The following is a 27,175-nucleotide window of genomic DNA, read 5'->3' on the forward strand; positions in this document are numbered from 1 at the left end:
CTTGTCCATACCAAGGATATAAGGATTTCAGTAACATACCTTTGCCTACTACCTCCCTAAATCCTTCTGTAAATTGTGAGATTTGAGGGACAGGAGAGAGGAGAAGTTGTTCCTTTTGAATCTCAAAATGATATTAGACAAGAGAAGCCAGACACGAAAGAATACATAATATGCAATTACATTTAGATGAAAATTTACAATAGGCAAAACTAATTTATAGGGGCAGAAAGCAGATATCCGTGATTATCTGGGGCTGGGTGGGAGAGGGAGTGGCTGACTGCACAGGGGCATGAAAGAACTTTGAGGGGTGATGGAAATGTTCTATACCTTGATTGTGTTGGTGGTTATGCCAGTGTATACATTTATCAATATGGGCTCATCAGATTTTCAGCAGGAGGGGTACTTGGGCAGGTGCACCACAAGAGGGCAACAGCAGCAGAGGATGCTGGCAACCCTCAGGCCATCGACCAAGTACCAGCTCTTAGTGGGAACTTCCAAGCTGAGGCTAAGGGATGGGAATCCCCAAGGAATTGTTTGGTGATGACCAGCAAAACTGAGTGGAGAGAGGGGTGCCTAGAACCTTTTCAGGTAAAAATACCCCCTTCATTTTTGTTTTCTCCAAGAGCCATAATCATTCAGTAGGGAGGGGGCTTGAGGGGACTGTGTGTGGACAAAGAAGCCAAGTAACTTTAACTGGAATAAGGTCCCATCTTCTCAGCAGCAATTCCAAAATACAACTGGGAAAAAGCAACTGTAGGAAGAATTCTGTTATAGCTCAGTGAGGGCGTGGGAATAATTTAGCAACACTATATAACATTTAACTGTTCAACAAGGTTACTAAAAACAAAACAAAACAAAAAGCTGAAAAAAGACGTGTAGAACCAGTTTAGACCCATCAGGAGGAACAGGTGTGGAGAACCTTCTTGAAAATATACCTTCCTCATTTTTCTTTCATATATTTAGATTAGGTATCAATACATAAAACTTATTTTTCTTTTATATATTAAATTCATGTCAGGTACATCAGCTCTTGATCAAAGCTGGGGGCATCCTGTTGGACTGTAGCTCTGAAAAGGTGTTTCTATAGCGTTATCCAAAGTAACACGGTCCAAACATTCATTAAATACACATTTTTAGAGCACCCACTTCATGCCAGGTTCTGTGCTGGTGCTGAGGACAGAACCACGGACAAGGCAGACATCAGCCCTGCCCTGTCTTGCAGTTTTCTAGAGCCTCTAGGGTTCACACAGCCCTGCGTATTCTTTCTTCTTTTTCCTCCAAGTAGCCTGATTTTTCAGACTGAAATAACATACTTAGCAGTAGACACTTGTCAAGTTTGTGGCTGTCCAGCATCTTTGGAATACTCGTCCTACATTTTCTCCAAGATACAATTCCTAACCTCCTGAAGGCAGAAGCCAGAACTACGTTTCCCAGCCTTTCCCGAAGCTATGGCACAGGCAATGACCTAGGTGTGGCCAGTTGGTGCCCACGTGATTCCTTGATCGAGAAGAGAGCAACTGAAGGATGCAAGTTTCATGAAGAATCCGTTTTCAAGAGGGGATGAGGGTGGAAGAATCTAGCTTTTGATGAAATAAAATTTTTAAGGCGGGACAAGGAAAGTTTTAAGCATAAAATTCTCTGCCCGTTTGAGCCACTACCCCCTCCCCTTTAGTGTGCATTGTGTATCTGCCTTATACATTAACTAGATACCCTTAGAAGACACAGGAATGCCTACTCACTCCCCTCCACCCCCCCAAAAAAGCAATTTCCTCCTGGTGCCAGCAGGGTAATTTCCTGGAGATAACATTCCTTTCTCAATCCTGTAAGGGGTCACAATAGCCCACTACATGCCTTGTTGGAGTATGTAAACTGTCAGTATGTTACATTGATGTATAACCCTTTGTCTCAAAAACTTACATAACTGTATCTTGACCTCTAACAGGTGGAACAATCCTCAGAGCTTTCTGAAAGACTGTCTCCCAGGTTATAACCCTCAGGTTGCCTCCAATAAAATTTTCCATTTCTTTTTTTTAATTAATTAATTAATCTATTTATTAATTTATTTATTTAGGCTGCTCCGGGTCTTAGTTGTGGTATGTGGGCTCTTAGTGGCAGCATGCATGCGGGATCTAGTTCCCCGACCAGTGGTCGAACCCGGGCCCTCTGCATTGGGAGCGGGGAGTCTTACCCACTGGACCACCAGGGAAGTCCCTATGTCTTTCTTAGATTGACTACTGATTAAATTTTGGTGACACTTTCCATGGCAGCATTGATGACATTTTTGGCACTCAGTGTCCAGCAGTGTGAACTGTCTCTGCACAGCTGGCCCACAGAATGGTTTGTTTCTGGTGGTACCAGAGATACCGCGAGCTACCTAAGATTCACAATTGCGTATCTTTTTAAAGCTAGTTAAAGGGAGTTCTGCTCTTTGCAAAGAACTGTGACTAATACATATACTGAGCTCCTGTTCCATGCCACACTCTAGGCTGGCACAATCCTCTGTTGCTTTACCTAAACTTCATAAAGATCATTTAAGGTACAAATTATTATACAGTTTACACCTGAAAAAACCCTGAGATTCAAAAGGACACAATTCATTCTACAAATATTTATTAAAGGCCTACTGTGTGCCAGCCACTGGGAATACAGTAGTGAACAAAATATTTCCCCACAACTATAAAAAGAATGGCATATTGTATTTTAAATGTCCCCTTACCAAAATAAGAGGCACGGTACAGCAGCTGTCTGGAGAGAAAGACCTCCAGGCAGGCCTCGTTTTAAATATAGAAACCCCCTAAAAATAGCCACCCACGTTACAGACTCAACAGGTGATTGGCCGGAACAGAGGGGAGGGGAACCGAGGCCTCAGTGAAGGAGAAGGAAAGGACGGTGCCGTTGTCCCCGGCTTCTCTCACTGACATGGCTTTGCCTCTGAGGTCCTTGGGTCGGGGCTTGGCCAGTGCGGCCAAGGGAGACCACGGAGGGACAGGAGGTGAGTTGCAGCCAGGGCCTGACCCTGTGGCTTCCTGACCATGTCCATCTGTCCCCCACTCCTGCCTCTGGGACGTTCCAGGGTCCTGGCGACGCCTCCCCCTCCCGCCCAGTCCGTCTCTCTCTCAGCCCTGCCTTTCCCCGCTGCAGCCCGCACCTGGCGCCTCCTGACCTTCGTGCTGGCGCTCCCGAGCGTGGCCCTCTGCACCCTCAACTCCTGGCTCCACTCGGGCCACCACGAGCGCCCAGAGTTCATCCCCTACCATCACCTCCGGATCCGCTCCAAGGTACACTGGCCCGCGCGGGCGCGAGGGAGGGGGTGCGGGGGACCCCCAGGCTGACGCCTCGCTCCCCCCTCCCTCTCTCCACAGCCCTACTCCTGGGGAGACGGCAACCACACTCTTTTCCACAATCCCCGTGTCAACCCTCTGCCCACGGGCTACGAAAAGCCTTGAGGCCTTGGCCGATTCCCCCAGACGCAATAAAAGTGTGGAAGCCGTGTGTGGCCATGGGCTCCATGGGGACCACGGGGCGGGGCGTCCATGGCTAGAGCTGGGCTTGTGGGCAAAGTGCAGTGGGCGCTCCACGTGCTCTTCCGGAGACCTTGACTTGGGAGGGACTCGAGGGAACAGCCTCGATGGACAGGTAGGAGATGGCCCCTCCTCTCTCACCTATTAATAACTAGGGCTCTAGGCTGTAAAGGGCTTTAATACACACTGACTTCTCACAGTAACTCTGGGAGCAAGGTCTAAATTTGGTTCCACCTTCTCCAGAGGAGGAATTTGAGATTCTCAGAGATTAAATGACTTAAATTCAGGCAGCTCGTCGGAGGCCCGGTGGAGACTCAGGGCTGCAGATCCTGAGGTACCACTCTTCCTGACACACATTCAGGGCCTCTGTGATTTCCTGCTGTCTAGAGACAATTGTGATTTCAAACACAGGATCTACAGCCCTCTGTGTAGATCTTCATGACCTAATTCTGGATTTGGAATATTTTGGTCATTCGCTATGACCACCTTTAATGGGTCTTCTGTATTAGTTGGGGGAAATTAGATGTTCCCTTTCTGGAAGCCTGGTTCTCCTAGTTTTGGGGGACCCCATTCAAGGGGGATGTTGGTTCAGACAAGCTCTGGACATTTCATTCACCTCCTAGGACAGTCAGCTCACTTGCCATTACCAAGGAGCCTGACGCCTAAGCTGAAACCCATGACCAACACACAAACACACACACACACACACACACACACACACACACACACACACACACACAGAACTTATTTTGCCCTCCTCTCCTGAAACTACTCACAGCACCATTAAGAAAAGATGCTCACAGGCCCCAGTCACCTGAGAAAGACAGAACATTTTCTGTACCCACAAGCAGCCCCTCCCCCCTTACTAGAACAGCATTCAGGTCCCTAGATTAGAGCTCTTTCATACAAGGAAACTGTGTTATAAACATCCTCATTTAATGTGACAGTTCTTATACATATGAGAATTCATGCTGGCATCATGCCCGCTTCTGTAAAAAGTGGGTCATCACTGAAGTCTGGTAGATATGTAAAAACATAAAAACCTTTCGATGCCTTGGGAAGATGACTTAGCACCTGGCAAGTTGCTCAGGCCAGTCCAGATCTACACAGAAGTTACTCCCATGGAAGTCAGCCCATGGGGGTACAGCTAAATGGGAAAGTGGATTCTTAGGACAAAGGCTGACTGGGGGCCTCACAGCTGAGATACTCCCCGTTGAATGTGACAGTGTCTTCAGGGTTGTCACCCATCATTTCTTTGTATTGATGTTTGAAGAAGCCACACTGTGAGGGGAAATAAATCAGAAAATCTGGATCAGAGGGCAGGGTAGGAAGTTGGGAGTAGGAAGAAGCTGAGACAGAAGAAGGAAGCCAAACTGACTTGTATTTTTGTGCCAGAACACTTATGTGAACAACAGCTATCACGTACTGAGTGTCTTCTCTATGTCCAGCTCAGTAGCCGTACACACCATCCACAGCAGAAAAGCAAAGATTCTGCATACCCTGGCCTCATGTCTGTCTCATTTCAGTCACTCTATGATGTAGGCATTATTTCATTTCGAAAATGTTGAAAGGGCCTCAGGGAGGTTGAGCAACTTGCCTGACATTATACAGCGAGTCAGAGCGAAAATGTGTACCTGGACCTGCCTGACTTCACTGTCTGAGTTCTCCCTGCTATACCCTCCTGTCTGTGGGAGGGCTGGGGTTGGGTGCTGGTGGTGTCAAGAGTGTGATGAAAGCACTCACCTTGTACAGTGTAGCTGTGATGAGAGCCAGCAGCAGCAGTCCTCCCACAGAGCTGCTCACAATGAGGGGGATGGGGTTATAGACCTCGTACTCTTCTAGCACCATCTCCACCTGATTTGGGGATCAGAAAGTATCAGGCCTCTTGCTGTTCCAGACTCCTCCCAGTTTCCCAATCTTTAACTCCCTCCCTTTCTTCATCATCAGTCTCTGCTCCAAGGGGTGAGATACAGAAGCACTCATGGGCTTAGGAACAGTTGCCTGCCTAGGGACCTCCATCCTTCCTCCCTCCAGGCTTGCAAGCCCCCCACCCAGCATCACAGATTTAGCATCAGGAGCTCTCTGATCAGCCTGGTCACTGCCTACCACATGGTCACTACCTGGGCTCTCAAAAATGCCTCCTGTCCTTGAAGCTGGGAATACATGGATCTGTTGAAAATGATTTCAGCCACACTCACGACACATGTCTTCTGCAAAGTCTACAAAAAAGAAGGGGAGGGCTGGGAACTAGCTCTGGGGAGGGCTTGGGGTTAGAGAAACACCCTGGCTTGAGGTGGACACAGACACATCAGGCCCCACCTGAGTCTGGGAAGGGACACACCTGGCTGGCCCAACCGAAGCTGAGGTTGCCCTTCAGAATAAAGTCAAGCTCCTCCTGGACGCCAAAGGAGGGGATGTCACAGCAGAACCTCAGGCAGGCAGCAGTGGAGCAGTCCTGGGGACAGGAGAGGAGTGAAACTGAGGCGGGTCTTCACTTAAGGAGGAACCACAAGAGAAAATGAAATCTATCACATTTGGGGTGGGGAATAGATGGACAATCCCCATCCTACCCCTTTCTCTCTCTGCTTCAGTTTTCCCACCTTAAAATCTTCCAGTTCTAAACCTCTTTTCAAATTTCAAAGTAAATTTGATTTCAAAGTAAATCACTCAGCTTCTCCAGTCCTTGGAGAGGCATGTAGTATATGGCCATGGGCACAGCTCTGGAGCCAAACCACCTGGGTTTGATTCCTGGTTCTGCCACTTACCAGCTGAATGACAGGCGTAAAAACCTCTGGATTTCCTTGTTGGCAAAAAGATGTATAACAATAACTATATCGGGACCTCCCTGGTGGCGCAATGGTTAAGAATCTGCCTGCCAGTGCAGGGGACACGGGTTCGAGCCCTGGTCCAGGAGGATCCCACATGCCGCGGAGCAGTTAAGCCCGTGCACCACAACTACTGAGCCAGCGCTCTAGAGCCTGCGAGCCACCACTACTGAGCCCAGGAGCCACAACTACTGAGCCCACATGCCACAGCTACTGAAGCCAGCGAGCCTGGGACCTGTGCTCCGCAACATTAGAAGCCACCGCAATGAGAAGCCCGCGCACTGCAACGAAGAGTAGACCCTGCTCACCACAACTAGAGGGAGCCCGTGCGCAGCAACGAAGACCCAACGCAGCCAAAAATAAATAAATAAATTTACAATAGCTATATCACAGAGCTAATAGAGTGGTTAAATAAATGTAAATACATGTAAAGTACTTAAAACAAGGCCTGGCACATCGTAAGTATATATGACTGTAAGCTCTTATTGTAAATTTCAGTGTTTTCCCGTGGATAGAAGGGGAAATTCACACATGGAATTTGGAAGGGCAATGACACTGCCTGAACCCCCTCTCTAGTTCCCCTAAAAATTGGCACAGCAGCAGCAGCAGCAAACTCTGTCCCATGGCAATATTATAAGCTTCTGATCAACTCTAAAGCCTCTGGAATTCAGCCAGGTGGGTGGGGCTCCTTGTCCTGCTCCCAGCCTGGCCCCTTCCCCAACCTTTAGAACCCAGAGCAGCAGCCCTGCACTTGCCTTTCCTGTGGCCTGCTCAGCCCTGGGCTCTTAAAAACCGTCCCAACAGTTTCTCACATCTCTGCTGTCCTCTGAGTTTTGTGAGAACCTGACCTTCTCTTCACTCTGTGTGGTGACAGACCATATCCTGTTGGGAACAAGCTCCCCACTTCCGAGTGCTCAGAAAAGCCTCAGTCTTAATCTAGTAGCTTCAGTTCAGCGTATTCGTGTTTAGCACAAAGGCTGGAACTGGCTTCATGTTAAAGGAAGCCTGCATCTTGGAGAGAGAGAAGAGGATACACAGTGGTGGCAAGGTATGTGTGTCCCACCAGCAGGTCTGTTCGTCAGAGAAGAACCAAGAATTGTGGGATATGGTGCTGTGGTATAAATATATGGCTGGTCACAAGAATCGCCATGTGGGGCATCAGAGTGGCTAGCTTAGATACCCATCCTCAAAAGAGCAGGCTGGCCTGCAGGGCGAGGTACTAGGCTTGGAGGAAGGTCCAAGCTGATCACTGCTGATCACTGTGTAGACAGCATATTTCACTGGGAGCTCCAGCTGGAAGGTAGTGTTGTTGGATGTAGGCTTATTATTTTCACTAGAGGGAGAGAGGGGTGAGTGGTTGGGAAGGAATCCAGGAGAGGAGGTTCTGGCTGGGACGTGAAAAAGGAGAGCGAGGGACACACCATATGTGGCCGGGGCTCACCTGCTTGCATTGGCCCTCAAAAGCAACTTATCTCCCAGGGTGGCCTTATAGGAGACATCAAATGTGACTATGAAGGTGCCCTGAGGGAGGAAGAAAGAAGGGTTGGGGATAGGGAAGGCCATGGTGGAGTGAGGGAAGGAAATGGGCCAGGACGAGGGAGAAGAGTGATGAGGACTGGGGGGAAGCTCTGACCTTAGTGCCCCCTTGGAAGATGGGGTGGTTGATGCTACAGCTGCTGCTCCTCAGGCCCTCATTCCCAGTGGGCACTGCCTCACATGCCAGGCGCAGGGGACGCTGGTGGGGTTGCTTCCAGAGGAGGAGAAAGAATTTTTAAATATTTACCCACATGTATATATGGGCTTGATGTATAACAGTGGTGGCATTGCAAAGCAGTAGGGGAAATGACAAGTTTTCAGTAAATGGTCCTGGGAAAATTGGCCCATACAAAACAAACAAACAAACAAATACTGGATCCCTACCTCACTCCATATATTAGAATAAATCCTGGCTGGATTAAAGACTCAAATGTGAAAAGGCAAAATTAGATATCTTTTAGAAGGTAATATAAGGGAATGTCTTTATATATAACCTTGGAGTAGGGATATATTTCTTAAACATGAAACACACATAAAACACTAAATACAAAGGAAATTTTTGATAAAAATCAACCACAACCAAATTAAGACCATCTATTTATTAAAAGACGCTATAAAGAGACTGAAAAGACAAGCAGTAGGAATGGAAAAGATATTTGAACACATATAACTGGAAGAGGACGAGTAACCAGAATATGCAAAGAGCTCTTACAACTCAATGAGAAAAAGATGGACAACTCAGTAGAAAAATAAGAAAAAGAGTTGGACAAGCACTTCCTAAAAGAAGAAATCCAAACAACCAAGAAGTCCAAATGAAAAGTTGCTCAACCTCATTAGAGAAATACAAATTAAAACTGCAAAGAAATATAGTTACTCACCCACCAGATCAACAAAAATTTTAAAGTCTGACAATGCCAAGTGTCAGGGTAGATGTAAAGCCACAGGAATTCTCATACATTGTTGATGGAAGTGTAAATAGGTGAAAATGGTTTGGCTTTACTTATTAAAATTGAAGATACAGGGCTTCCCTGGTGGCGCAGTGGTTGAGAGTCCGCCTGCCGATGCAGGGGACACGGGTTCGTGCCCCGGTTTGGGAAGATCCCACGTGCCGCGGAGCGGCTGGGCCCATGAGCCATGGCCGCTGAGCCTGCGCGTCCGGAGCCTGTGCTCCGCAACGGGAGAGGCCACAACAGTGAGAGGCCCGCGTACCGCAAAAAAAAAAAAAAAAAAAAAAATTGAAGATACACATAGCCAATGATCCAACAATTCCACATGTGGTATATACTTTCCAAATATTTTGTGTAGGGGCACCAGGATACATGTTCAAGAATAGTCATGGCCAAAATCAGAAACAACTCAAATGACCATCGATCATCGAATGGGTAAATAAATTGTGATTTAGTCATGCAAAGGAATTCTAAATAGCAGTGAAAATATTCCATAGCCACAAGCAACAACATGGATGAATTTCACAAGCATAACACTGAAGAAAAGAAGAAAGACACAAAAGAACATACAACATTGTTATCACTTATATTTGGAATCTAAAAAATGAAACAAACGAGTGAATATAACAAAACAGAAACAGACTCACAGATCTAGAGAATAAACTAGTGGTTACCAGTGGGGAGAGGAAGGGGGCAGGAGCAAGATACAGGTCGTGGTTTAAGAGGTACAAACTACTGTGTATAAAATAGATAAGATACAAGGATATATTATACAGCACAGGGAATATAGCCGATATTTTATAATCATTTTAAATGGAGTATAATCTATAAAATATTGAATCACTATGTCGTACACCTGAAACTAATATAAGATTGTAAATCAACTATAATTTAAAACTTGCAGGAAAAAAGGAACATACAACATGTCTCCATTCATATAAAGTTCAAATATTGGCAAAACCCAACAGTATTGTCTAGAGATGTATTTATGGGTGGTAAAACTATAAAGAAATACAAGGAATTGATCATTGCAAAGTCAGAATAGTGATTACCTTTGGGAAGAGTGTGAGGTTAGGATGAGGGAAGGCATATAATGAAAGGGCTTCTGGAGGTGCTAGCAGTGCTTTACTGCTTGACCTGGATGTTAACTGCATACACTTTTGCTTAATAGTTAGTCATTAAACTATACATATGCCTTATGCACTTGTGTGTGTGTGTGTGTGTTTATATTTCATTATAGAAGAAATTAAGAGGAACCTATTATAAACCAGAGCAGGAGAACGGTCCCAGCCACTAGAGCCCAAGGGAGCTGCTTACCTAGATTCTTAACACTCGTCGATAGGACAGCCCTGCTGGATAGTAGAAGCTGATCACAGTTCCATAGGAATCCTCACCCTCATTCCACACGGTCACTGTCACATTGAGCTCCAGGGAGCTCCCCACCACCAGGGTCTGCAGGCTGAACAAGGAAGGACAAGACTGGGACAGAGACTCAAGGAAGTAGATTGGAATTGAATCAGGGGCAGGGGCAGGGCTGTGGGAACTCACGAGCTACAGGCTGATAACCGTCCAATCAAAAGCATTTCTTTGTTAGAAGGAGAGCCGAAGGGAAACACAAGGACTTCTCATCCTATGAGGATGGGAGACCCAAAAGCTTGAGTGTCTGGCTATGAAAGGAGATAGAGCTCACTCACCCTGAGAAGCTGAGGCTGACACTCAGGTCCCCTTGCCCACAGTTCTTCTCAAAGGGGAGCTGCAGCAAAACAGTATATTCTCTTCCCATCCATGTCTTAATCCATCTCCAGTCCCCTCATTAGGAGCACTCATCGACATTGAGTATTAGCACCCACCCTGCACCCAGCACCGTGCTAAACACTGGCAAGTAGGGCAATGAGGGAGGGGCAGTTAGAATATAAAGGGAAGATAAGACAAGATCCTTGGCTTCAAGGAACAGAAAGCTTAGCTGAGGAGTCAAATCCAAGTCACACTGGAACAACCATTCAACAAACATTATAGATTGTCCATGATGGGACAGGTTCTGGGTCAGGAAAGGTGGGAACTACAGGTGAATGAGACACGGTTCTTGCACTCAAGGAACCTTCAATACCAAAGGAGCCACAGAAGTAGACACAGATTGCTATGAGTCCAGTCACATGGTATTTGGCATGGTATCACCATGACACAACAGGAGGCCAGAGAAGAGGTGACAGACGCTGAGTGTAGTGTTCAAAAGAGAGGGAGATCAGACTGGGGCTTTGGGGACTAGAGGAGATCTTTGAGGTGGAGAGAAGGCGATGTTTTCCAAATAAGAAATATGGCATGCAGGAAGGAAGTAAAAATCAACTTCCAAACAATATCTTAATCTGTTTCTTATGTGCCCTTACTAGGAAAACTATGAGCAGTTCTAGGTACCTATGATCCCTTGACAGTGCCTCCTCTGAAAGAATAAGGGAATTGTAATGTGAAAATGGAAGGAAGGAAGGAAGGAAGGAGGGAAAGGAGGAAGGAAGAAAGACGACATGGACAAAGGCACAGAGATAGAAATGAGAAAAGTTGGGAAGGGTCTGCAGAATGAGAACCAGAGAGTTTATGTTGGGGTGAAGTGGATAACCAGCTGGGATGTGTGTAGGGATCCAAGCTGGGCAGGGCTGTGGTAACTGGGTGGAAGCATTTTAGATTTGAAGTGGTTGGTGGGAGCCACTGTTGGCTCTAAAGCACATGGAGACACAGTGAAAGTCAGCACACCCCTGGGACTTCATCGGAAAACTCACAGAGGCAGTGAAGCGGTCCTGTGAGCCCACAGCCAGCACAGGGCGCATGTTCTGAGATGAGGAGGTGGGCTCCCCAATCTCGGAGAAGTTGAGTCGCAGGATGATCGGGTTCCCCACGTCCTCCACACAGTCCTGAGGGAGAAGGGGCATTCAAGAAGCCGCTCTCCTCCTCCTTACTTGCTACTACTCGGGCTTCTCCTCCACTGCATCCATGCCCCGCTGTCCAGACAGCACCCTATCCACGCTGTGGAGCCAGGTTCCTCGGGCCCGACTTTCCCCTCTCCAGCTGCAGGCTCCCACCCTTCCCACCTCACTCAGCAGGGAGTGGAGATGCCAGAGGCTAGCCTTGGGCTCCTTCCTCCCTCTCCCTTTCCCAGAACCCAAAGTCCTCACTGGTAGAAGCAGCTTCATGGTGTCACAGTGCTCTCCCAGCCCTAGGGTTTTTCTTCAACGTCCAGTTCTTGGTCTCATTAGAAATGGCACGAGAAATCAGACGACCTGGGTCCAACGCCAGATCATACAAGACAGAGCTTCGGACGTCACCTGAAGCAGAAGGGGGAATGGAAGACGGAAAGTGAGAGAAGCGCAAATGTTCTGTTTTCATTGTTTCATGCGATAAAGACTTGCTGAGCGCTTTCTGTGGGCCATGAACTGTACCAGGTGCTGGGGATACATGTGGGGAAGGTGGAGAATTATGGTCCCTGCCCTCATAAGCTCACAGCCTAGAAACAGAGACCAGCACGTAGGACATAACATCACAGCGAGATCCATGCAAGGGTGGGGTCCTCAGTGGTACCCAGGAGGGCTTGTTAACTCAGGCTGGGGGTCAGAGATGCTTTCCTGGATGGGCCTCGTCTGAGCTCCAACCTGGAGGATGAAAAGGAGTCAGGTGAAAAGCGGGGAGGAGAAAATCCCAGACTCTGGGAATAGTGGCTAAGACCAGAAGGGAGAGGGAGGTTGGCACATTAATTAAAAAGGAGTTCCCTGGAGGTCCAGTGGTTAGGACTCTGCACTTTCTCTGCCGAGGGCCTGGGTTCAATCCCTGATGGGGGAAGTGAGATCCCACAAGCCACATGGCCAGGCCAAAAAAGAAAAGAAGTGTATGGCGTAGGGGGGAAGGGGACAAGGTGAGGCTGGAAAGGCAGAGAGGGACCAAATCATGGGGTCATTGTGGGCAAAACTTCTGGTCTTTATAAAAGCAAGAAAGGGGCGGTTGAGGGGTGTTAAACAGCGTTTAGGACCAATTGCTGTAGTTCCCTGTGGAGAGTGCAGGGGGCGTGCAAGAATAGCCGTGGGCACAGCTCAGAGTGGGTGGGAAGGCGAAGCCGTGTCCTCGAGGAAGGCGGTGGAGAGAGCAGACCTCGGATGTGTCCTGGAGACAGAACCTAGAGGCCCGGGTGTGGGAAGAGGGAGGGAGGAGGACAGCTGGGTGGACATGGAGGTGAGATTTGGGTTCCTGGGCTCATTCTGTCCTGAGGATATAGGGCTGGGGGCCTCTCGGGGGCAGTGAGGGTCTGGGTCTACCAGGAGGAAACTCACCTAGCTGGCCCTGTGAGCTTTTGTGGATAGTGAGACAGACTGTGGCGTCCCCAGCTTCCAGGGCGGTGGGCAGCTCTTCCCAGCACTGGTACACAGACTTTGTCACCTCCGGGGGCATGAATCTCATAGCCATCTCCACGTTCAGCACCGGCAGGCTCCTGAGGGTGCATGAGGGGCTGAGGGCGGGCCTCTGGCCCCCAGAAGGAGAACAAGGGAGGGGGCAGCTTAGTGAATCAGACACAAGGGGCAGGCAAGGGGGGAGTAGGGGAGTTGTCACCTGAGCAGCAGCGCGTGCCCCTGAGCCCCGACGGCCAGGTCCACCAGTCCATCCTGGGTGAGGTCCTGACCCCCGCTCAGTGAATGCCCGAAATACTGGAGCCTAGGGGAGAGCTGGGAGCCTGCAATCCACTGGCCAGGGAAGGATAAAAGCAGTGCAAATCAAGGAAAGGGGATTGGAAAGGTTGGGGAAGAAAGATTTGGAAAGAACACTGAGTAGAGAAGTTGAAGAGCGGGGAGGAGGGGAGAGCAAGCAAAGTGAGGACCCCACAGTCCACAGGCAGAGAGGAGAGCACTTTGGGTCCAATGAGGACCACGAAGGTGCAGGCCAGTGACAAAATCTAAGCGTAATGATGGGAGCATAATAGATTCATTTATTCATCGTTTACACGTTGATTCATAAATTACGTATGTTCATTCATAAATATTTGAGGAATGGAATGCTTAGTGCTCTCACTGAGTTATCTTTACAAGAAGCCAATAGAATTTGCTCATCCTTTCATAGAAGGAAACCAGGGCTCACAGAGGCTAAATCGGTCACTTGACTGAGGCCACGCAGCCCACAGGGCTGGTCAGGCATTTGACCTGGGGCCTGTGATCTCTTAACTACTAAGCTGCCCACACACTCTGAAGTCTGGAGTCAAAGGAGAGAAAAGAGAATTTGTGCTTAGCTGGGCCTGGGGAAATTCAGGAAAGTAAACCACTAAAAGGAGGAAGGGAATGGTCACTGCCGAGGCCGGTGACGGGAGGCGGCATCAGGCGAATCTACGACGGGGGGAGGAGGCGAACAGAAGAGGCTGAAGCAGAGGGGCCTCACCTGGCTGTGGGCGGGGCTGATGCCCAGTCCCGAGGTTCCGTGAAACAGGTAGAGAGCACCCCGGTTCTCCTGCTCTCCCGGGGCCCCAATGGCCACGTCCGTCAGCCTGTTCCCATTCACATCCCCCAGCACCGTCAGAGCTGCCCCAAAGCGGCCCCAGGGGTGGCCTTGCTCCCCTCGCAGGACAGCACCACACTGCCGCTTAGCCCTCTGCAGAACACAAACAGTGTCAGGTCCCACCCCAGGCGACCCCTCCACACCCAGACCCCACCCAGCCCGGGTCTCATCAGCCACTCACCCCCCGAGGAAAGGGGCACACGGACACCTGCCCGCCCCGGCTCTGCTCATAGTAATGGGGGGCCCCGATGAGGACCAGGTCGGAGCTGCCATCTCTGTCCACGTCCACGGAGCTGAGGGAGGCCCCGAAGTAGGAGCCGATCTGGAGGGCAGAGCGTGGAGTCATCCTGCCTACCCCTGCACCCGCGCTGGGCCAGGTCCCGCCTCTCCCCAGATACCGGCCCCTCCCTGCTGGGTCCCGCACCCCCTTCATCTCCCTCTCTGCCCCTGGAGACCCTCCTCCACACCCAACCTGGGTCCCTGTGACTTCAACCTTCGGCCTCCATTGCCCGGACACCTGCGTGAAGATGACAACCTTCCCGGTGTGCTGATGGCGGGGGGCCCCCAGGACCAGGCTGTGTACCCCCTTCCAAACGGCCAGCTCTGTGGAGTAACCTGAGGGGACCAGGCCTCAGCACAGAGGCTTCCACTCCCCACCCCCGGGCTCCTGCCCTTCCCAGGCAGCCCGTCTCCCGCCCGGCCCTCCGACCACAGCCTTGCCTCACCCAGGTAAGAGTCACTCATGTCCGCGTGCTCCTGAGACACGTGGATGAAGGTGGGGCTCCTATTTTTGGGGTACAGGAAGGCACCTCCAGACCAGCTGAAGCTCCCCACAGCCCCCAGAACTGGTCCATCCTGGGAGGAAAGGATTCCAGGGCTGAGCAGGTGAGAAGAAGAAGAAGACAGCCTATTCGGAAGCAATGGCTGCCACTGACTCCGCCCATCATGTGGAATTCTCTTTGCTCTTCCCTGGCTCTCACCAGCAGCCTCCGTGTCCCTGATTCCTACATCTCTCAGTCCGTCCCCACTGCCGCCATCACGGTCACCCCAGCGCCTCTCACCCACTGCCCTTCCTGTCTCCTAGCTTGCTTTCCTCTGTTTCATCCACTGCCCCAGAGTTGGGTTTCTTCCAACCCAAACGTGCAGCCACCACCCTGCTGGCAAACCAGGGAGGCTCACTGCCCGCCAGCTCCTGAGGGTGGCATTTAGGATCCTTCCCAATCGAGCCTGCGCAGTGACACTCTGTTCCAAAATACACCAAGCCTCTGGCCTGGACGCTCCTCTCTCCTCTTTCTGGGACGCAGCTCCTCTCTCTGGAAGAGTCGGCCTCTAAGTCAGCTCTGCGAGGTCTTCCTAGGCTCCCTCAGGAAGGGATTGGCATTTCCTCCTCTGAATGCTTATTGCCTTTGCAAACTTTTGCTTATGGCTAATTTAGGACATACACAACAGTCGAAAGAAATGTGTAATGAATCCGTAAGAACCCGTGACCCAGCGTCAGTGATTAACTCATGACAAACCTTGTTCCACGTCTACGTCCCCCTCAATTGCCCTCAAAGTTATTCTGAAGCAAATCTCTCTGGATATTTTGAACACACATCTACTTTCAGACAATTGTCTGTCTATATTGTCACTTCTTTGGTCTGCACGGGCTGGTCTTTCCCATCTCTCCCACCCTCTCTCCGTGCTGCCCCTAGCTCACTCTGCTCCAGCTGTGCTGGCCCTTCTCTCTCTCTCGTACAGTAACCTTGTTCCTGACTCAGGACCTTTGCACTTGCTTTTTCCTCTACCTGGAGCAATCTCTCGCCATATTTTTCCAGGCCCCGCCCTTTCTCATCATTCAGCCTCAGCTGTTACTCCTTAGGCCTCCTCTGACACCTCTCTTTCTCTATCCCAATGCTTAGCACAACCTGAAAGTCTTTCGTTTGTTTGTCGTTTGTCACCGCCTCCCACTAGTTATGCGATCCAGGAGAGGAGGAACCTCCGCTATCTTGTTCTCTGTACTTACATACACTGCCTGTGTGTCTCTCCCGGACTAGATGGTGAGCTTGAGGACAGGGTCTGCATTCTTGTTTATTCTGGTTCCCAGCTCCCAACACAGGGCTGGTGCCTGATACTCGTTAATCGAGCACACCCTCCACTCACCGTTGTGAGGGCGGAACTGAAGCCTTCTTGAGACATCTCATGCTGGAAGGAGCGACTTGTCTTTGACTGCGTTCCTGTGGGCAAACAGGTCAATCAGGCTCCCGGAGACCTTGAGACCATGAAGATTCAGAGCAGAAAGAGGAGAATGTGGTCAGGGGCTTGGGTTCTGGGGAACAATTTGGGGTGAGCTATGAGCAGGGATGAACCTTCAGGACTGAGGGGCACTACTGGGTCACGACTCTTTCAATTCCGAGACCCAAGGTCACGCCCCATTTACCCTCGACTGCAAAGATCTTCTCCTGCAGCTGCTTCTGGGTGTTGCTGAGTGCCGCGAAGTTGTCCGCCTTGAACACGTGGTCCTCCAAAGGCACTGAGCCAATGATGTTCAGCTCCTGCCTTGTAGTGGGATCCTGGAAAGCATCTCCCACCTGTGGCAGAGAGGCAGCCGAGGAGGAAGAGCCCGCCAGCCCTTCTGCCTGGGGGAGGTGCAGGCTGAGACTGGGGGAGCCATGAGGAAGGGGACGCACCCCAGTTGCATAGCGGACGATGCGGGCTCTGTCCACCTGGGGGATGACGTCGCTGTATTTCAGGGGGTCTTGGAAGTTTTACAGGCCCCATTCTTACTGCGAAATAGTTCTTTCCTATCGAGGAAGAAAAGGGGGGTGATTCTACTGAGATTCTGGGAAGAAATCATTTGCAGCACTAGAAGCTCCTCTGGAAAGACTGGGGAGTCCTGGCACCCTGAGACTCAGGTATGTTAAGACATGGATACATACTGACAATCATTAGTGAGACTGAGAACAAAGGTACTCATATTCCTTGTTCCTAAAGTTCCATCCACTACAGAACCTCATTCCCAGGAGGCAACAAGGCAAGTTACTTCACCTCTCTGCGCCTTTGCTTCTCTCCATGCAAGATGAGAGCAATAATTGTACCATAGCTGGTCTCCAAAGATGGCCCCCAGTGAGCCACACCTGGTTCCTTTCCCGTATTGAGCCTGGCCTGTGACTCCCTTTAATCAGCAGCATGCAACAGAAGTGACCCTGTGCCAGTTATGGGCCTAAGAAACCTTGGTAGCTTCTGCACTTTGCGGAGCCCTGAGCCGCCATGAGAGAAGTCTAGCCAACCTGTTAGAGGCACCCCGTGCAGCGGCCACATGAAGAGAGAGGCCCAGCCTCCCCAGCTGAGCCCAGCCTTCCAGCCAATCCTGCCAAGGCAGCAACCACGTGGATGAAGCTCTCATAGTCCAGCCTCAGGTGCCACGTGGCCACAGCCACGTGAGAGACCCCACCTGAGAAGAGCTGAGCCCCAGGATCATGAAAAGTAGTAAAAAAAGGGGCGTTGTTTAAGCCACTAAATTTGGGAGCAGTTTGGCAGGCAGCAATAAATAACTGAGACAAATAGTATCAGGTTATCCTGAGGGTCAAATGAGGTGAAGCTTTTCCAACAGTGACTGGCCTACAGGTAAGCATTAATTCTATGGTAGCTATTACAAATGATTAAAAATGTAACATATATGTTCATGCAGTTCTACAAACTCAGAATAAACACACACACACACATATGCACCAAATAACATACACACACCAGATATAATACTGAAGCAACCTAAATGTCCCGTGTTAGGGAAGGGGTTTAGCAAATCATGACCCAGTCCCTTGGTGAAAAAGTACACAGCCATTTCAAAGGAAAACAATAAAAGCTGTAGAGAAGCATGGAACAGGTTTATGGAACAGATGGAAAAAAATGGCAAGATGAAGATAGTTTCTGCCCTGATTGTGACTATATAAAATATGTCTAAATAAAGACAAGGATGGAAATGACACTGTGCTTTTTGAGAGTAGGATTTATTTATTCATTTGTACTTATTCTTTCTTGTTGCCAAAATACTGCAAGATGGTTGGCTAGAGGAACTGTAGGTAATATTTCTTTTTTTTTTTTCAAAACTTTCCTTAATGTTGTTGCCTTTTTGTCTTTTTTGTAATGAAACTTCTAAAAGAAAAAAAAAAACAAAACACAGCAACCACCCAGTCAGTGGCAGAGCTGGGCTTGGCTCTAGGGAGCAGGGAGGTGATGGGAGAGGATGGATTTTGATGAGAACTACACCATCGCCCACTGCTGGGAGGAGCTTTAGGGACTGGGAGAGATGCCTCTCCTGTGTGACTTTCAACTCAAGAGACAGAGGCTTTCTTCCTGGTTGTCCAGTCCCAACAGGTCAGTGTTCAAGGCAGAAAAGCCACCCAAAAGTAAAGAGAGTGCCTTTGGAGAGATCATCCCTTTTTCAATATTTCTCCAGCACCATCCCCAGGGCAGTGCCCAAGGGTGTGCAGGAAGTCAAGGATCCCAGACATTCTACCCAGTTTTTTCCCATGGGAACCACACATTCCACTGTGGTCCCACGACCTAAGCCATTTTCTTCCTGGACCACCTAGCCCCCAGTTCTGGGCAGGCACATGGTACATAGAGACTTGAGTGGATGAGGGATGAGAGGATGAAGGGATGAAGGGAGCTGAGTGGGGAGAAAGGCACAAAGAAGACACTTGGAAATAATTCCTGAGCCCCTTCCAGGGAGGTAAAGAGGAGCTGCACCATTTTTTGGATAAAATCCCCAACCATTTATCTCGCACTTCTTGTGCGGAAACACCTCACCCATGTTATCTCGCTTAATCCTTCTAACCAAGTTGTGAGTTTTTCCTCATTGGACAGTTTCCTGAGACTTAGAAAGAGTCAGTAACTCCAAGGGTGGCCCAGGTAGCTAGCGGAGAGCCAGGATGGGAACCGAGAAGCAAAGCCCAGGTGGGCTCAGGGTCCAGCCAAGCCAAAGCCAGGCAAAGGGGAAACACGCTGCAGAGGAGTCCCGCCCTAGATCAGGGGATGGCAATGAGCGATGGGACCAGAAACACTCCAGGGAGGACTCTGCCTGCAGCCCCCTCGCTCCCCTGTGAGCCCCTTTCCCCAGAGCCTCCCTCAGCCTCTAAGAAGGGCTGTGCAGACCCAGCAGTAGGTAGCAGTGAGGTAGCAGCTCATTCACAGGCAGCATGGGGCGGAGCTTACACCACTGTCTGGGTGCCTGTGGCTGTGAACGTCAGGCCACTCAGTTGGATGATAGGATCCACCAGGCTCTGAGGGCTCCGGCTGGTCTGAAATTTGCTGAAGGTGAAGTGGGTCTTCACAAGGTTTGAGTATTGCATCAGCAAGAACTGCGAAGGCCAAGAAGAGGGCCCTGGGGCTCAGGAGTTGTTTTTTAGGAAGTTTTTTATTTTGGAATAATTTTGTATTTGCAAACCATGCTCCATGTGATTTTGAGGCCCGACAAATATATACTGAGACCCAGAAAAAAATAAATGGCCCCAAAAGAAAACTGGAAAATCAAAACCAAATAATGTTTCTTTCATAGTTTACAAAGAATAGCCTTGCCAACCACAATATTTGTTAAACTTAGGTTTTTTTAAAAAATTTATGATACATGAAATCAATTTGTAGGTTATATTTCCTTGCTTCTCAAGAATTTGTATATATATATATATATATATATATATATATATATATATATATATATACACATACACACACACACACTGGTTACTGGGAAGTAAAATAATAAGATAAAGAAATTGTGAGTTACATGGAAAACATAATAAAGAAATCATCATTTGGCCAAGTTACCTTCAGTCAAATATCACAGTAAGTTGATTTGATAATCCTTTCAATGTATTTAAACAGCAAAAACGTTGTATTTCCTGTGGCATGCAGGGACATAGTACATGTGATGGGGGTACCTCCTCAGGTTAGGGCTCAAATCGGCCCTGCACTGGGACCATACCTTGACCTTGGACCCTGGCCTCCTCATGGCACAAGTCCACTGAGCCAGTCCCCAGCAATGCCAGGCCCCCTCCCAGGTTGGCCTTCCCAGAGGTAGACCCTCCCTGATCCCAATCCCCAGGCCTCGGGGGCCCAGCCTTCACCAGTGTGTGGGTGCCCTTGAACTGGTCCATCACAGCTCTGACAAAGTTCTTCATCCGTTTAAAGTCATTTCGGTCAATGCTGCCAGAGCCGTCAATCAGGAAGACAACGTCTATCTCTTGATTTGGACACTCTGCAGAGAGGGAGGGAGGAATCAGAAATGCATGGGCAGGTCCCAGCCACTTCCTGGGACCCAGAAACCCTTTCTGCTCCACAGAGCCAGGGGGCCATCCTTGGCGTAGGGATGCCAAGGCCCCCTGGCCCACACAGTTTCTGACACCCTCCAATGAGGAGGTCCAAATCTGTTGCCCAAGCCCCTTCTCCCTTCAGCAGAATCCCTGTTGCTCCCCTCCTTCCACAAGGCCTACAAAAGGGGAGGAAGAAGTAGAGGGTGGGGCCCGGGTGGGTTCCTAACTCATTTAGTCAACGAATATTTATTGAATACACCACCAGGGATACTGTGGGGCTCAGTGGAAGGCAATTTAGCGAAGCGGTTCAGAATGTGCATCCTGGAACCAGCATGCCTGGGCTCGAATCCCACCTCTTCCCACCTCTTAGTGGTGAATGCAGGCAAGTTACATAACTTCACTGGGCTTCAGTTTTCCCCATCTGTAAAATGGGTGATAGTAGTGCCTACCTCATGGGATTATTGCAAAGATAAAAAGAATGAATATGTACATAAAGTGCTTAAGACAGGGCCTGGCACCCCATGAGGGGTAGCTGTTATCACCATCATCACCACATGCCAGGCATTGTTCTAGGCCCAAGGACACACCTGCAGCGGATGCTAAGGTGTGCCACCAAGACCTGCCCCCCACCAGGATGGAGGCGCTCATTCCCAGCTGCAGGAAGTTGGCTGTTGATGGCTTCCAGCAGAGTTCCTCCCTAAGTGTCACCCCACTCAAAAGGGAGGTGCCTTGCCCAAGGTTACCTCCTGCTCCTGCAGGCAACCCATATCCGGCCATGCTCTGAGCTCCCCGTGGGGCAGCTGAGGCCTCTCACAGTGCACCCTCTCCATCTGCCAAGTCCTGCTCCCCTCACACTCTCATAAGGGTTGCTCCCGAGAACATTCCCAGGTGAGCCTCTAAGTCTATCTCTGGGGAAACCTGATTGAAGACCATAGCTTTAAAAAAGATCTCGTGGGCTTCCCTGGTGGCACAGTGGTTGAGAGTCCACCTGCCGATGCAGGGGACACGGATTCATGCCCTGGTCCGGGAAGATCCCACATGCCGCGGAGCGGCTGGGCCCGTGAGCCATGGCCGCTGAGCCTGCACGTCCAGAGCCTGTGCTCCGCAACGGGAGAAGCCACAGAAGTGAGAGGCCCGCATACGGCAAAAAACAAAAAACAAAACAAAAAGATCTCGTCCCTGCCCTTGTGGAGTCCACACCGTAATGGAAAGACACATCATACGTAAATGAACAAATAAAACATTTCAGGTTTTCCCCAGACTTACATAGGGGCTTGTGGCCTGCGTGCAAAACCCGGTTGATGCCTCCACCAGCACCCCACATCCTGTGTTGGTCCCAGGGTGCTGGGAGATCAGACCACCACAGCTATGAGGTGTGATGCTGAGCTGTGATACCCTGCCTCAGGGCACTGAAGCAGAATGCCTTCTCCCATCTCCTCACTCCTCACCCATCCCACCTACTCAACCAACATCACCAGTGCCCAGAAGAAATGGAAGATCACTTCCCTCCCTGCTTCCTTGAAGACCAGGAAATCCAGCCACCGACACAGCAGGCCAAGAAGCCCTCAGGTGCTCCCCTTCTCACCCTTGATCTGTCCCCGACAGCTGGGTAGCTGGCGTTCCCTGCCACCACGTCTTGTACTTGGGCCCACATTTTTAGCTGCATCACAAAACCAACCCCACATGCTCTCTCAGACTAGGCCTGGGGCCAGCACCCTTGCAATGTTACTTCTGTTTCTTGCTTCTTTTATTGCATCCACTGGGCTTCCCATAGCAGGCAGCTGGCTGTAGCTGAATGGCCTTCTGAAAAAGAACTGAGCCAATCAGGCAAGGTTGGCTCAAGCTCTGGGCTCTGCCACTTCCTAAAGTGGAAACTCACCTCTCTGAGCCTCAGTTTTCTCTATCAAATGGGGATCATCCTGGCCTCCACAAGGATCTTGAGAGGATGCTATAAGGTGAGGCACACCCAGAACCCAGTACCCAGTACTGCCTGGCACACAGTTTTGCCAAATCTATTCAAACCTACCTCGTCTGGACCAGTTTTACACATCTGTGTCCCATTTTCATCAAGCATCCCACCTCATGAGCCCCAGAAACATCTAGGAAAAGACATTTACCATCTAGTAAATGTCTGGCTGCACAAACATCCCAGGTGGGGCCTGGTACCCACAAGAGTCTTTTCCACTCTCTCTGTCCCCTCTATAGACTCTGCTCTCACAATTTGATCTGGGGCCTCTTTCTTCTGCTGTTTCGCTTTCTGCTAAAAGCCCACCAAGGCTGGCATCATGGTTTCTCTGGTTCACATCATGCCTTGAGTGGTCCCTGGATCTCATTTGGGGCCCACTATTCCCTCTGATGCCACAGATGGGGCAGTTCATCTGTATCTTCCTCCTAGATGGAACACATGGTCTTCAGCTAGAAAATCAGTCATAATGGCGATCACATACATGTGCCAGAAAGGAGTCTAAGCACTTTATGTGTATTACGTTTTCTAATCCTAATAGCCACCTTGATTATTAAGCTCCATTTTACCAATGAGGAAACTAAGGCCCAGGGAAAGAAGCCACTTGCCCAAGGACACAGAAGATGAACTTGTAAAGACAGACTCTCAGAGAGAAGCCACGGCAGGGCCCCCAGTCACCATTCTCTGTGGATGACATCAGTGCTGCAAAACTGTGCCTCACACTCCCCATGGCTGGATCATCTGCTCCCCTTGGAAGGGGAAGAGTGAGTCTGGGGGGGTCCTGGCAGTTCAGCAGTGAATGACCCAGGACTGCTTCCCTCTTGGATTCTTGTATCTATCGTCCTCACCACACATTTTCACCCCCCCAAGGCCCTTCCTCTGGAAACCAGGAGGCATCCCTGCACCTGTTGGCAAATGTAGGGCCCTCATGCCTCCTGCAAGAGCTGGACTCCCTCCTGCCCCATCAGAGCCATTACCGCTTGGCCGGCTTAGGGCTCCTGCCATGAGCTACCCCTCCTGCCAGGCCAGACCATGCTCCCAGCCCCTCCTGTGCTTGCTGAGGCCTCTGGGAAGGGACCTGCACACAGGAGGCCCAAGAGGCCGAGACCCAGGCTTCATGCTCTGCACGCATGAGCAGTGCCAGCACGTGCTCCACGTGGAACTGCTGTCTCTAGGGGACCTTAGGGTGGCGGGGACCGTCCAGGTGATCTGCAGGTGGCAGCCCAGCAGGAGGCAAGCGCCTTTTGCATACATGTTCTCCCCACAGGCTCTGTGCATGGTCGGGCCACAGGCCTGGGAACAGAGGCCTGTGTGGGCGAGGGGGCCCCCAGAACGCTTCCCCTCCTTCTCGCCCAGCCCCAGCCTCCTCTGGCCCCTGTTCCTCCCTTGAGACCCTCCTGGGACCCAGAAACACTTACCAGCAGCCAGGAGAGATCGGTGGAGGCCACCAGGTACAGGCCCAAGGACGTGTTCACGGCCTCTGGGGGTGCTGAGAGGACAGACACACAGGGTCACACTCAAGGGCACACCCTCGTCTGGGGGGACAGTCCGAGCTGGAGGCTGAGGAGGGGCGGTCCGGTGTAGGAGGGTTGAAGGCCCTGATTCCTGGGGCGAGTCACTCACTATTCAGCAAGATGGGCCGACACAAGCCGGTGGCAGCCAGGCAGTCGTACAAACGTCCTGTTTTGTTCACTGCGACCACCTCCAGGGGGTCTCCCACCACGAGTCCGGAGGCACAACCAGGACAGACAGGGGTTGGGGCACAAGGCGCTTCGGGTGAAGAAGTGCCACGGGGAAGTGAGACTTCATGAGGGGAGCTCTTGGCTTCGGCCACGTGTGAGGCTATTAAAAATCAAGGCCCCCCAAAAAAAAAACAAAAAAAAAACAAACAAAAAAAATCAGGGCCCGAGTCTAACCCACGTATGTTGAAAGGCCGCTGGGCTTTTTGTTTATTTGTTTGTGTATGTGTGTGTGTATACATAAATATATGTGTGTTTGTGTATGCAAATGGTTTGTGTGTGTGTGTGTGTGTGTGTATTTTAACATTCACCCAAAATAATACTATTCAGAACAAAAACAGCATTTCCCAGCCACAGGTCAGCGCGATTTGTTTCCTAGGAGCCGTCATTCGGAGCCACCCAAGAAATAAGTCACCTCAAATAGAAAAAGCAGAAAAATGTCCCGAAGCCATAAGCTTTTGAAACCAAATAGATAATTCTGTAATTAATTGGACAATTTAAATATAAGATAAACAATTTAAATTGGACCATTTTAAGCAGCTGTATCTGAAGCCACATCTATATCTGCAGTCCTATAAATGCACCCATTTATTTGCAAAATTCCTTGAGAGGAGAGAATTTTTTAATTTGGAAAAATGTTCTCACTACCAACAAGCTCGCTACTCAGACGAGGAAACTAGACAAATACTAGTGTACTTTAACTAATTAGCCAAGCAAGTCTTGTTAAATTGTCATTTAACAAGATTCTTTCTAGAGAGCCATTTCTTTATGGAAACCTGAAATCCCTGTTTGTCTAAGGCTTGAGGATGAAACTGAATCAGATGCTGGAGATGTAGCCATTTGGGTCCTGCTGGCACAAATGTGTGAATCAACTTTTAGTCTTAGACTATTGATCTGCATGTCTTTCTTCACCCCAACCCATTCCTTAGACGTGGGCTCAGTCTTCCCGTATTTGGGTAACAACTCAGCAGACACGAGGAAAAACAGTAACTTTGTAGCAATCAGAATATCATCCAATATATATTATTTACTTTACTGTAAATACTGGTGAACAGCAGTCAATCAAGAGTTTTATATTCATTTTTTTAAAAAAATAGGGCCCCAACACAAATTGGTGGTGATGGTAAGTGGGACAGAGGCTCTCTTTGGATTTGTTCAGTGTTGTGTGATCAGGAGAGTCCCAAGGGAACCCACGCGAGAGGGGGCTGGAGAGGTTCTACATCTTGATGTAGGTGGTGTTTACCTGGGTACACACATATGAAAAATTCATTGAGTTGGATTTGGGATTTGTGCATTTCAGTCTCTGTGTTATATTTCAACACAAACAAACAAAGAAAAAAAAAACTCTGGCTCCTGGCACTTGCTTCCACATTCCCAGCCTGCCAGCAGGGTGAGGAAGGAGGAGGGATGTACATTTAGAACTCAGTGACCTCTGTGTGCTCCCTCTTGGCCAAGTGAACTGTCCTGTGCTCTCAGGCTCTTTGCCAATGCCACCTCCTCTGTGAAGTTTTCCTGGAATTCCCTCCTGGGTTTGAGGTCTCTCTTCTTCTGCCTCCCAGACTTTGGTTATGCTTGCATCGCACTGTGACTTCAACTCCTTGGGTCCCTGTCTCTGGGACCCAAGAATGTGCACTTCTGGAGGGAGGGCAGGTACATAATTTGCTGGTCCCAGTGCAAAATAAAAATGCGGGGTCTCTTGTCATTGGAAAAAATGTTTCCCCCTTTCTTCTGCAGTGCCTCCCTCTCTGCCTGTCCTGGTGTTTCCTATTTGCTATTTGGTGTCACACTCCTTCATGCACGGGGATCCTCACAGGGCCAGCACAGACCCTTAAGGACTGGGCAGGCTGGGCACGGCTGACCCTGTCCTTGCCCAGCTCATGCCAGGGGTCAGTAGTCAGTGGTGTCATGTACAGGCTCCTCGCCCATGCTGCCCTTCCTCCAGGGAACCTCCTGGGCTGCCACATGCAGCCACCTGCCTGCAGGCCAAGGGGGTGGAGCTGGGGAAGTGGGCGGAGCCTACCTAGATCTGCCAAACTGGACCACGCTCTGCCCAAAGCCAGCTCCATCCTCTTGGAAGACCATGGGCTCCTCCACATCCAAGTTGAATCCATGATAAGAAGCCAGGACTGAGGAATTTGGGAAGGGGAGGTGAAAGGGACAGTCAGAGAAGCCCCTTCTCCTCTGGACCCCTGACTTCTTGGGGTCTTGATACCCACCCTGCATAGCCTTGGTTCCCCATCTGCCCGGGAGAAGGGCATTCTTTCCTTCTTTGTTTCCTGGTTGCCTTCTGTGTGGCTCCCATCTCTCACCCTCCATCAAAAATAGTCAAATCACAATGCAACGGGCAACAATCCAGAGAAATGCCCCGTCATGGGCACTTCAAATACATCCACAATCTGAAATTAGGCCAGTCACCTCCTGATAGCTTAGATCAGGAATGTCCTTTAAAGATAAAGTGACCGTACATTTACTGTCTAAACTGGGACCTTCTGAGAGTGGAAGGGGCACCATTAATAATTACACCAGGGATATTGGGACTGCCCCCAGGTCATCCACTTAAAAACTGTCGTGTCCCATCTTCTCGTTATGCAGAGACCCTGAGATCCAGATTGGGGAACAGACTTAGAATTCTGAGATTAATTATTTGTCATTATGTGTTCTCCATGTCCCCGTCCCTGGTGCCAGGCTCTAGGAGGGCAAGGACTACTACATCTCTCTTGTCTTGGTGCCTGGGACAGTGCCTGGCCCTTAGCAGGGGACATGTATTTGCTGACTGACCCAGAACTGCACAGCAAGTCACTGGCACAGCCAGGAGTCCAATTCACTCTCAC

General features: G+C 49.8%; 2 protein-coding genes across 2 annotated transcripts; one reads left to right on the plus strand and one right to left on the minus strand.

The window, feature by feature from the left end:
• Positions 1 to 2,919: 2,919 nt before the first annotated feature.
• COX6A2 (cytochrome c oxidase subunit 6A2) lies at positions 2,920 to 3,446 on the plus strand (the record flags this gene model as incomplete). The annotated part of the gene is made up of 3 exons (XM_082856321.1): positions 2,920 to 2,992; positions 3,142 to 3,278; positions 3,363 to 3,446. 3 exons carry the CDS (start codon positions 2,920 to 2,922, stop codon positions 3,444 to 3,446), a joined length of 294 nt encoding a protein of 97 aa, XP_082712447.1.
• Positions 3,447 to 4,688: 1,242 nt separating this feature from the next.
• Positions 4,689 to 26,567, minus strand: LOC309972952 (integrin alpha-D-like; the record flags this gene model as incomplete). Its single annotated transcript, XM_082856847.1, is given in 30 exon segments — positions 4,689 to 4,802; positions 5,265 to 5,375; positions 5,642 to 5,740; positions 5,863 to 5,976; positions 6,287 to 6,321; positions 7,567 to 7,679; positions 7,788 to 7,867; positions 7,980 to 8,093; positions 10,150 to 10,288; positions 10,524 to 10,582; positions 11,601 to 11,732; positions 11,994 to 12,048; positions 12,050 to 12,143; positions 13,140 to 13,297; positions 13,417 to 13,547; positions 14,233 to 14,442; positions 14,531 to 14,671; positions 14,822 to 14,964; positions 15,075 to 15,204; positions 16,492 to 16,565; positions 16,769 to 16,919; positions 17,019 to 17,086; positions 18,945 to 19,000; positions 19,546 to 19,691; positions 20,457 to 20,587; positions 23,769 to 23,898; positions 24,024 to 24,094; positions 24,229 to 24,332; positions 26,365 to 26,470; positions 26,561 to 26,567. Coding segments are annotated over 30 exon segments (3,216 nt in total).
• Positions 26,568 to 27,175: the final 608 nt, after the last annotated feature.

This window comes from Leucopleurus acutus, assembly GCF_964270905.1.
Source record: "Leucopleurus acutus genome assembly, chromosome: 16".
Classification (NCBI taxonomy): domain Eukaryota; kingdom Metazoa; phylum Chordata; class Mammalia; order Artiodactyla; family Delphinidae; genus Leucopleurus; species Leucopleurus acutus.